The sequence below is a fragment of the Neopelma chrysocephalum genome, unplaced genomic scaffold (genome assembly GCF_003984885.1).
Source record: "Neopelma chrysocephalum unplaced genomic scaffold, ASM398488v2 Primary Assembly neopelma1_65, whole genome shotgun sequence".
Lineage (NCBI taxonomy): Eukaryota > Metazoa > Chordata > Aves > Passeriformes > Pipridae > Neopelma > Neopelma chrysocephalum.
In genome coordinates this window covers 8,311,836-8,323,796 of record NW_020897722.1, presented here as the reverse complement: position 1 = coordinate 8,323,796, position 11,961 = coordinate 8,311,836, and the positions used below count along the sequence as shown (strand labels likewise).

The window sequence follows — 11,961 nt, the reverse complement described above, 5'->3', positions numbered from 1 at the left end:
GCTGCCTGTTGCCCACCCGCGCAAAGGCGGGCGGCGGCGGGCGCTGAGGGGCTGCGGGTTCCCGCAGAAGGGCGAGGGCAGCCGTCATGCTCCGCGAGCCTCGCAGCCGCGGGGATGAGGCGGGGCGGCCCCCCGTGTGCCAGTGGGGGAAGCTCCCTGTCGAGCTCTCTGTCCGCGGGGCTCAGGGCCGCTCGGCCTGAGGGGGGGCAGCCACTACCGTGGGACCGCAGCCCGGCGCTTCTCCCCGTGGCTCTCGGAGAAGCCGGAGGGTGCAGGTCAGGTTCATGTATAATGTAACACGTTGGTGTTACATCAAGCTACGCGGGTGCAGCTCCGCTGAGGGGCGGAGGCGCAGCTGTGAGCCGGGCGGGAGGGCACGGCCGCGGGCCTCTGCCCGCTGCTGTGGACTCGTTTTAACCTGTAATAAGCAAGGCAGTTCCCCGAGGGCCTCTGTCGTTGCCCGGTGCGTTGTCACGGAGCGTGTCCTGCTTGGAGCGAGGCGCCGGTGCGGGGATATCACTATACGTATATAGTGACAGCTACAGTCACTTGTGGGATGTGCCTCATTGTATTACCAAAGCCAATGTATGTCTAGTGTTGTAAAGAGGCTCTTTTCTGTTTTACGTGCCTGGCTTGTCTGTGCTCCCTGTAAGTTTTTTGAAGCCCTTGCTTTAGGATAAGCCCTGTGTCCAGGTGGGCATCCTGTTTCGAGAAGGGGAGATGTGAGTGAGGCTGGTTCTTGTGCTGCACAGGGCTCTGTGCTCAGCCTGGAGCACCAAAGAGGCACCAGGGTTTGTAGGGTGGCTTAGTGCTGGAAGAGCTTCAGTGACCTCAGGGTGAGGAGGAGGTCCAGCAGTCCCAGAGAAAAAGATCGTTTACCAGGAGGAAAGAGAAAGGTTGGCAGGCTGGCAAGTGTTGAAAGCACAGTTATGGTGATGCTTGTGTGTGAAAAAGGTTGAAACCCACTGTTAAAGCAGCACTTGAAGCAGGGATGTATTTTGTAGTATGCACGGGGGATGAAACTCCAGCTTGGCCAGTCTTATTTCCTCTGGGAAGTTGGCTGCACTGCACTGGCCAAGAAAGGAATGCTTAATCTCCTTTCCCTGGAGAGTAAGCAGAACATAATACCAGAGCAAGCTTGAACTTGTCCCTGTATTAGCTGGGTTAAAGCTGTCCTATCACTTGAATAGCCACATTGTAAATGTACTTTTTAAAGACTTACTTGCAGGGTGAACAGCTCTTGTTCACTCCCACATGTGTATTAGCCACGTGTACTTGCCAGTGTGCTTGCACTCTAATTAGAGTGCTGTTGATTTTGGCCTGGGGGTGCGCCCCGAGAGTCGTCAGCAGTAAAAGAAATGCTACAATTAGGTAGCCAGAAAGAGTTTGAAAGATTTTTCACCCAAATGCTGATTAACCCATGAAGCAAGTGAGCAGGAAGAGTCACTGAAACATGGGACAGTAGCAAAAAGAAGATGAACTGGAGATCAAGAAAACAAAAGGAATAAGCATGTGGATTTCACTGGACTCTTTCTCTTGCTCTCCTCTATCACTTTAGATGTCAAAGTTTCTCCTTGGAGTAGCACAATCATAAATTACCTAATTCTTAATTATTTTTAAAATGAAACTGGGGTTTGGGGGATAACTAGTATTGTAGAAGAGCTGACTGCTTGACACTGCTGAAATGCTTCCTAATGAGTTAGGTCTCTGAGTAGGAATGGAATTATTTGAAAGTTTGGATTAGTTTTTGTGGGAAAGATGTGTATTATGTGGGGGAAGTACTGTTTGTTTTTGTTAGGAATCTGATTAAAGAATTCTTTGTGTAACCACTGATTTTACCCAGTTGGCTGAGGTGATAGTGTGTGCTGTAAACATTCTCAGGGTCCTGAATGAAACAGGAAACAATAAGTAGCTGCTATTTACATTTACTTATTTTTCCACATGCATTTCTTTTTGTAACTAAGCATCTATATGGACATAGGATATGTTTCTCTCTTAGTATGTGATTATTTATATGCATATATAAATGAACTAGATATGCATATATCTTTGCCTTTACTCTTGCTTTTTAAGGCATGCAAGATCAAGAAACTATGCCTCAGAATCTGAAATGTGCAAGCTGGAATCTGTACCCTTGGATTTCGGTGATTACCATCCACTGAAACCCATTACAGTGAGTTTTTTTGTGCTTTTGGAAAATGAATGTGAATTAAAACTGATTGTGTTCCTCGTTTTACTTTTGTTCCTTTAAAATTAAAAGGCTTTGAAGTCGGTGGTGCTACTTGTGAAGTTGCTTTCTATGTTAGTGGCCTGTTATTTTAAAGGCATCAAGGTTTATTCTGTTTGTCCTTCACAGAAATTTGCTGGTGCTGTTATGTGTCAAAACCAATCTCCTTCTGACAAATATAGCACTCCAGCCTGTGGGTTTTCTTGGTTGCATTAAATGCTGAATAATAGATAAATTTAAAATAAAATTATTGCATTACAAATAACCTGCATAATTGCTTGATGTAAGATTTGGGTTTTGGGTTAACTTCCAGTCAGCTGTGTGCTTTAAAACATTTATCATTTCTTTAATGTATAAGAGGCTTTTAAAGATGTGGATGTGCAAAAAAAATCCAGCTTCAAAGAGATGATAGTCATCAGCTAATGAATGATAAATGGGCAGCAGCTTCTGCTCAGGAAGGTCAGGAGGGAGATAAGACAGTGACCTTAAGAATGGGTTTGATGTGCCAGGCTTGAGTGTCCTACACGAAAATTCAGGATGTAACTGGTGGAGGTAATCAAATAGCAAGAAAGCGGTTAGAGGAGAGGGATAAACGTAATAAAATAGAGGAGGGATACTAGAAAGAAATTTAGAATGGTTATTTAGAATGTTATAGTTCTGTAGACCTAGAATTGGAAGGAAAAAAAAGTAATGGAAGTGCTATTGAAGAGTGAGTGCCTCCAGATTCAGGGGAAGAGGAGGTGCTGCAATTTAAGTGTTGGTGCTTGCTCTAAAGAGTTTGTTTGATTTGTCCTTGCTTTTGTTGCAACAGCACAATTTATGTAGCACATATTTTTGTGATTTATTAAAGAAAAGAGAGAAAAGAGAAAGCCCTTTAGTTTAGTAGCTTTGAACTTTTTTTTCAGGTTACTGAATCCAAGACCAAGAAAATGAACCGGAAAGGAAGTACTTCTTCTACCTCCTCTTCTTCTTCTAGTTCTATGATGGATCCATTGAGCAGTGTATTGGATGGCACCGACCCCTTGTCATTATTTGCAGCAGCTGCAGATCCTGTGACTACCACTGCTACCATGGTAACACTAGGGGCAGTTATTTCAACTAAATAAAATTAAAAAACAAAACAAAACAAAACCAAATCGCAATGCCAACCATGGAAAAAATACGTTTGTCTCACCAGGTTAATGCAAACAGGAAATATGCTGTATTAATAGAATATTCCTTTTTATTTACTTATTTTTATCCAGTTTATGTTGATGTATTTATTTAAATATGGATTTTTTTTTAATATTGTAACTTTTGGAAGGATCAGCTAGCACTTGAAACATGCAGTTGACTTTTATCAGCCTTCTCTTCTTTTTCCATTTAACATTTGCAATAACTTGTTCTCCCCTCATAGGATGGTACACGAAGGAAACGGGATAAAGATGACAGCTCAGCAGTAGGAAGTGATTTTGAACCATGGTCAAGCAAACGTGGTGAAATCCTTGCTAGATACACAACGACAGAGAAGCTGTCTATTGTAAGTGGCAATTTCTCCAGTTTTATTCATTTCTACTAGACCTTTATTGGATTTTGGATGTTGCTACTTTGTAATTATTACATGAGTAAATACTGGTCCTCTAAATTTCAGTTTTAATGTTGTAGAAAGCTGTACCACGAGTCCTCACTTATAAAGATTGTTTTGGAGCTGAGTCCAAAAGTCTTTTGATATATAGAAGCCATCACTTTGTCTTTTTGTAACAATACAAATAACTTCTGGTCTTATGTCTACTTCTAAATGATTAGAGGCTTAATTAGCAGTGTAATTACCCTGTGCATTCTTTAAATGCTAGTGAGTACTGCTAAATAGTCTGCTTTTTCTATTTCCCCACAGAATCTGTATATGGGATCTGAAAAAGGTAAGCACTTTCTTTTACCGTGACAGAGTTTGCTTGAGGTAGGGTGCAGTGACATGTTTGTGGTCAAGAACGGTTGAAATGGGTTTTCCTGCCTCCACCATTCTGACATTTGGTTGGGTCTGTGCTCTTTTGTGGATAAGACTACTGGATTTTTACTTAAAACAACTATTTAAAACAAGCCACCCAACCACCTTGTCTTTTATTCCTGTTTTGGCTAATGAATTTGTGGTTATTTGACTGCCCTCCACTGTAGTTTTAAAACCTTCTGCCATTTAAAGTGAGCAATCATGTTTTGAGTATCATGTTTTGAGTATCATGTTTATCAACTCTTCTGCTAGCTGGAAGGAAAGCAAACAAGTCCTTTGGGAACTTGTTCAGTTATTCTCTTTACATGAAAGTGAAATGATTTCAGCTGTGTGCTGGGTGTTCAAAAAAGAACCAAATGTTAAATATTTTATCATGTTTTCTAGCGAAGCAAATCTGGGCTAAATAGTCCTAGCTGATTGCATAGTAGATCAGGATTTTTATGTATGAGTAAACATGCAGCATTTCAGCTGCTGCAAAAGTATAAAATACTTTCTTGCAATGAGAATGGTCAAACACTGAAACTGGATGCTCAGGGAGAGTGTGACATCTTCATTCTCAGATATTGTTAAATTGACAGGTTCCCTGTGGAACCTGTTATAGCTTCAGAATTGGACCTGCTTTGAGGAGGAGAGTTGGACACAAACCTACATGGGGCTTTTTTAACCTAAATTATCCTGTGGTTCTATCTGGTGATTCTTTTCTTACCACTAAAACTTGCAAGAAAATCCATTTATATTCAGTTTTCCTTGTCATTCCCTGTTCAAAGTGAATGCACTGTGGGTATGTTTAAATGTGTATCTTCAGGAATTCTCACTAAGTGAGTCAAACCACTTATCTTCTGTCATAGAAGCTGACTAGTTGTCCGAGTCTGTCAAGTTCCTTCAGGTTTGTTTCTCTTTAGAAATCTCAGTGTTTAAATGTTAAAGAGACTTAAACATGTAATTCTTTACAGGAAAAGCTACAACTACTGGTTCAGCAGTCTCTGAAAAAGTGAGGACAAGGTTAGAAGAACTGGATGATCTAGAAGAGGTGAGAAAGTTTTCTGATCAAATTACAGCACAATTATAACAGTGAAAGAAATTTGTGAAATAAAAATCTTTTGTGAAATATTTTAAAAAGGTCCTGATTTCTGCATGTGCTTATGCAGTATTTAGATAAATATATACTTTCTGTGAGAATTCTCTAGTAATTTCAATCCTTATTTTTGTAGGATTCAGGCAGAATCATATTTTTATATCACTGGAAACTGTGATTTGAAAATTTACCTGATCTATTGATGTTGATTTACCTTATTACTGAGTACAGTCTGCAGCTGCTGTAAAATTTTGTGAAGCCTAGTAGCCTTAACATCTGATAATTTTGGTTGCCCCTGTTGCAGAAGCTGCCCACTGTCTGCCTGAGCTTTAATTAAAGGTACAATTAGGAGCTCAATAGAAATACTGAGTAGTCAAGTTATTTCTCAAGCTGCAGTATTTTGCTGTGCAAAGATGAGATGTTTCATAACTTACTTTCCTTACACCTAAATCTTCTAGAATTGTTTTGGATAATGTTGTTTTGAAACCTCTGCCTCTTAACTAATTTCAGGTTAAGAGCCAGCGCAGTTTTAATACTTGCATGTCACAAACTGGATTCTTTTAGTGAAAAATAAAGTACCCTTTATTATAAGGAAATATGTAACCTTTTGTGAAACTCTAATTAGATTTGCATTTTATCTCTTCACCTGTGGTTTGACTCTATAATAACAGCACTTACCTTCCTTCCCTCCCACTCCCATTAAGTAGGCTTGTGTTTCCTTGGCAGGGGTCACAGAAAGAGCTGTTGAATTTGACTCAGCAGGATTACATGAACCGAATTGAAGAACTGAACCAGTCTTTAAAGGATGCTTGGTCCTCTGATCAGAAAGTAAAAGCTCTGAAAATAGTCATCCAGGTCAGTTTTACATTTTTGTTCTATACAGAACCAATGAGTTTGGTGATGTTTGTCCAATTTCCTTCTTGGGAAAAGAAGAGTTTCTATTATTTTTCTATTATTTTCTTTTTGTTCCTCACCAGGACACATTTCTTTCAGAGTTTTATGATTTCTGACAATAGTTGGATTTTCAGCTTTGTTGTTATGTATTGATTTTGATTAGGCTACATGGGATGGAATTCTCATTAAAGATTCGCCTAATGATGGGTGTGGAAATTTTACCTGCCTAAGGATAGCTGGAATAAATAACATGTAGTGATATCATCTCATTCTGGCAACCCCAAATAATACCAGAATGGCTTTTTGAACATCAGCATTTTACCCATCCAGACTTACAAAGGCAACTGAGTAACATGATTTAGGACCTTAGCAAGTTACAGAAAACAACTCCAGAATTTTAAAGGTGTGTGTATGGGTTTTTTCTTTATTTGTTTGCTTTTTAAAAACTTGTCCACAGTCTCTCTCTGGGTCATTTAGGGTGATGGGTTTTGAGGAGGGCAAGGGGAAATAGGACAATTAAATGCTCTTTTGTTTGGGTTGGCCTTTAAAAAGGGCCAGAGGCAGAGTGCAGCAGAGGACAGAGGAGATAATGACATCCTTAAAAGCTGTAGAACTAATGTAATGCTAACAGTCATCCAGTGAGGTTACATATTAAGTCAGGATTTTTTTTTTGCCATTCTGAATACTCTTGTGAAAACTGTTTGCAGTAATTTCATCTTAAATTGTGGTAAAGACAGAAAAGGAAATGAAATGTTAATGAAGTGAGATCAAACAGTTATATGTGACCTAGGGTGACTAATGTTCTTTTGTAATACTACAAAATCAGCACTATTATTGTTATTTTTAAAAAAATCCATATATAGGATTATGAAGTGTGAATATTGTCTTTGGATGAGAAGAAAAGGGACAAGGATGTACTGTACTTACAGTGCTTTAGTATATGTGTGTGTATATATATATATGTACACACTGTGTGATGTGCAGTGATAATCTATACATTAATACTTTCAGAAGTTCTTTTACAAATGGTTCACAAACAATTTTAAGATAATATGGTTTATAAGATGAGATTCACTGCTTGCTTTTAGGCCAGTGCAGTTTATTATCTTTATCAATGATCTGGACCAGGGGATTGAGTGCACCCTCAGCTCATTTGCAGATGACAGTAAGTTGGGTGGGAGTGTTGACCTGGTTGAGGGTAGGAAGGCCCCACAGAGGGATCTGGACAGGCTGGACTGATGGGCTGAGGGCAGTGCTACGAGGTTCAAAAACACCAACTGCTGGGTCCTGCAGTTGGGTCACAACAGCCCCTGCAGTGCTACAGAATGGGGGAAGAGTGGAAAAGGACCTGGAGATGCTGGTCGACAGCAACTGAACATGAGCCAGGGTGTGCCCAGGTGGCCAAAAAGGCCTGTGGCATCCTGGCTTGGATGAGCAGTAGTGTGGCCATAGGACCAGGGCAGTGATTGTCCCCCTGTACTTGTCACTAGTGAGGCCACACCTTGAATCTCGTGTTCAGTTTTAGCCCCCTCACTTCAAGGGAGACATGGAGGTGGGGAAGGGTGTGGAGCACAGATCTGGTGAGGGGCAGCTGAGGGAGCTGGGGGTGCTGAGCCTGGAGAAAAGGAGGCTCAGGAATGACCTACCTGATAGGAAGCAGTAGTCAGGGGAGGTCAGTCTTTTCTCCCAAGTAGCAAGCAACAGGACAAGAGGAAATGGCCTCAAGTTAAATCAAGGGAGGCTTAGATTGGATATTAGGAAAAATTTCTTCACCAAAAGGGTTCTTAAGCATTGGAACAGGGCAGTGGTGGCATCACCATCCTTGGAGGTATTTAAAAAACCTGTAAATGTGGCACTTGGGGACATTGTTTAGTGGTGGCCTTGGCAGTGCTGAATTAAGGGTTGGACTCAACGGTCTTGAAGGTCTTTTCCAACCTAAACGATTCTCCGATTCTATGATTCCTCAAGTGCCTTTTTACAAGATACTTTACTTGTCAAGATGGGGTAAGCTAAGCTACTTAGAGTAAGCTGAACTAAGTTGATTATATATGTGAACTCTAAGAAAAGTGGAAATTAAGTGTTCATGGTATGTGTAGGTCCTAAACAGCTACTGAATTACCTTTCTTTGAAGGTGACTGACCTTGCAGCGGGGAGGCTTCTGCTTTGGTTGTAGGATATGAATGCTCTCACCTGTCTTTCTGGTGCACTCTTAAATTTCCCTGATGAATAAAGCAAAAAGATTAAGTGTGCCCCTTGTTTAAGGATGTTCAAATGGTACAATTTTCTTGTTTAAACAAAGCAGTCTTGGAGGGTATTCAGATTACTTTCTGTATTTTTGAAGTGTAATGAACTTTATTTATTCCACTGAGATTGAAGAACTGTCTCCTGATGAAAGAGAGAAAAGAGACAGAGATCACAGAGAATATTGTCAGTGTTAGAGAACACAGAGGACTTGAGGCCACATTTGACTCAAGCAGGGAGGAGGTGGATTCCTCTCCCCAGTCAGTCATTTGCCTGTTTTCTTCAGGTAGAAGCTGCTTTTTTTGTGAGTAAACTTCTGCCAGAGTTTTTGACTCCAGTTTAGTCTTGGAAAACAAAGAATAGCTTAGTTAAATATCTTAAAAATATCTTCATTTCTCCATGTGTATTTTGAATTCATATCATGAATGGACATTTTCCTTCCTGACCTTGACATCCAGTGACAGTAGAACTAAGTTGGGTAATACATTTTCAAATGAGACTGGATCAGCCACTGCTGTAGTCCAAATGCTGGGATCAGGTTGGGTGCCAGTGGGTGATTGATTACAGATTCCTCCCTGGAGCTGGCTGTGGATCAGCTGCTCTGTTTCCAGAATGTTTGAACTAATTATGTGAGCCACAAAAATGTGTTGAAAAGCTCATTAACTACACTTCTAAAATGGTTTCTTAATCTAGTCTATAATAAATTTTGTGTTTGATATGGATGTTGAGAAACTGAAAAATGCCCTTTAAAAAGTTGGTTTAGAGAAGAAATGCCTTTTAATGCTGCTTCTGCAAGAGAATTCGTCTCATCTGAACAAATGCACAGCTCTGCACGGTCAGCTGAAATTCTGCAGTGTAGATTATTTTATATAAAGGAAAACCAGATCTGTGACTAGCTCTGGAAATGAGGAGTAACCTGAAAAAATACAAAGAGCACTGTGGTGTGTTATGTTAGAGGTTCCTGTGCTTTTGGCTTGATAGTTTGTGGTGGTTCTTTCCATCTGTGGATATTAATCTGTTCCAGCCTTTCTGGAGTAAAAAACACAAACTTGCATTGGCCTCTAAAAATGTTTCTTTGTTTGTCTTTTTTCTCTTTCTAGTGTTCTAAGCTTCTTTCAGACACAACAGTAATCCAGTTTTATCCAAGTAAATTTGTTTTAATTACAGATATCCTTGATACTTTTGGTAAGTATCTACTGTGCCAGACTTACTACACAATTGTTAATAAGATTAAATGAATGTTTTGTAATGTTAGAAAGCATCAAAGTTATCCAAAAAGGGCTTTCAGTTTTAACATGGAATATTTCCAACACAAATATTTCCAATACAACACCAGTGGTATAAACATGATGTGTAATTCTTAAAAAACTCTCAAGACCAAAGTCTTTAAAATTAAAATATTTAATTTTGTAGTTCTGTGCTTTATGTATTAGTGAATATCTAGAAAAAAACCTTGGGAATAATGATCTCTGCATTTTGAAATTTAAAACACTCTCATTATGAAAATATTTTGGGTTTTGGCAGCCACTGACTCAATATTTCATATATTTATATTTGAAGAACGGGAGTCAGAAAATTTTCTTTAGCTGAATAGGGACTATGGAGTGATCAGAAGGTAGTTACTGAATTTTTTATTATATTTTTAACCCTTTAAGTCAAATTGTCATCCATTTCATGTGACTCTCTTGTTTTTCTGCCACGTTATGGAAAAGCTTTACAATGGCATTCAAAGTTGAAGGGTATTTTGATGTTAGCAGGATATGCTGTGACATACATCCAATTGTTTTTTTTCGGGTCTTGCTTCCTCTTTGCTCTTTCCTACTTACTGAAAGTTGCTGAAGATAACATAATATCCAAAGTCAGCAAAGTCAGGACACCAGCTGGCCTTTCCTGGCCTGGGGGAAATCTGACCTGGGTGTTACCTCTGCACTTAAGGGAGCCAGAGAATTGTTTTTATGATGTGAGAAGCGCTAAAATTGCACTGAACATTTCAGCCTCACTAGAGGGCAGCATAATGTCAGTGTTCTGGGAAGTTTTTCCACCTAATTTCACTGTAAGAGGGGGAACCTTTGGACCAACATTTTGTGGTTTACAGTTTGTTAATTTGTTATGAGTTATTTCTGGTTTTTATTATTTTTCTTTTTTTTAACCAGGGAAGCTGGTGTATGAACGAATTCTGTCAATGTGTGCTGATAACCGTGGCTCTCTGCCAGGTAACTTTGTGTTTCTTTCCACTGCACTCCTGGAAAAAATCATGTCAGAACTAACTTGAGGAAGGTTAAACAGGACTTGCTACTGTATCTCCTGTAGAAAAAGTTCTGATTTGAATCTAGTAACTTTTAGTTTTTTACAGAGTACAATCCATTGCTTAGAGCCACCACTATTCACAGCGTTCATGCAAATTTACATTTTAGCTGTGAAAAATATCCCTCAGATGTAATAAAATGTACTTGTGGCTCTGATATTACGAAACATAAGCTGAGTCTTTCTGAAACTTGAAATCAGTTGGATAAGTTCTTTAATACAGAATTTATTAGGGGGAGGAAGTATTAAACATGAATGCCCAAATTAGATGAAGGAAGACCTTTTTTTTTCCTCTTAGCATATGTTTTTTTCTGAAAGTACTACATTTTAGTAGCTTAAAGTTAATGGTACAAATTCAGCAAAACTGAGGTCCTCAGTTTTTGGTAAGTAGATGATTTTGTTGCTACATTGGAAACTTGATAGTTTTGCTTTAAATAGGGAAGAATTTTGGAAAAAGTAACAGGCTACTTCTAGCCTAATCTTTCTAATTTGGGCCTTTTTTATTTTTTCAGTTGAAGTTCCAACACAGTGTAAAGATCTAATTTGATACTGACAGTACAAATGTATGTGGAAGAACCTCTTTAGCAAGACTTTGAAACATTCCATGGAAATACAGCATTTCCTTGCATATTTGGAGTGCGTTAAGTGCACATCCTTGAAATATGAAACATTCTTACTCTGTAGTTGGCAAAGCAACAGTACCATTAATTTGCAGTTAAATCCACAGGATTTGAGCCAGAAGCTTGAAAACAACAAATACTGAAATTTGGAATAAACTTACAGAAAATATTTAAGATAAAATTTGGTTATTGCAGACCTGAAAAACTGTTCTTATTAATGAAGGCAGACAGTTCCCACAGTGCACCAGGATTCTGGGCAGTTGCTTCCATTCTGGAGAACTGAGCTCATGCTGCAGCTAAACAGCTGCTGGAGGCATTGCTGGGGGGAACTTCCCAAGCAGCTATAAAAATGGGAGGGATAGGGGAAATCTGTGCTGTGCTAGCTGTGCACAGCAGTGCAAATCTCTGCCTATTTCAGGCCTAATCTCTAGGCTGTCCCTTGGGAACCAAGCGAAACAAATTTGGATGAGAATTCCTGAGGTCCTAGATGAGAAAGAACATCTTCCTCTGCTCAGTCAGCATCTAATGTGTGGCTTCTCTCATCTGAGAAGTTGGAAACTTTCTTGTGGAGCAGGAGCTTCTCACCTTCTGGGGGAAGGGGTGGGAGAACACTGGT

The 11,961-nt window shown here is 39.6% G+C and overlaps 1 protein-coding gene across 1 annotated transcript in view; it reads left to right on the top strand.

Moving 5' to 3' along the window:
* Positions 1–86: 86 nt before the first annotated feature.
* The window catches only part of VPS35L (VPS35 endosomal protein sorting factor like), a 49,248-nt gene continuing 37,373 nt past the window's right edge, over positions 87–11,961 (top strand). Inside the window, 11 exon segments of the mRNA XM_027683959.1 lie at positions 87–132; positions 135–166; positions 169–275; positions 2,074–2,173; positions 3,133–3,300; positions 3,624–3,746; positions 4,101–4,125; positions 5,165–5,241; positions 6,013–6,141; positions 9,522–9,606; positions 10,575–10,634. Of these exon segments, the coding sequence (XP_027539760.1) occupies positions 87–132; positions 135–166; positions 169–275; positions 2,074–2,173; positions 3,133–3,300; positions 3,624–3,746; positions 4,101–4,125; positions 5,165–5,241; positions 6,013–6,141; positions 9,522–9,606; positions 10,575–10,634 (952 nt within the window).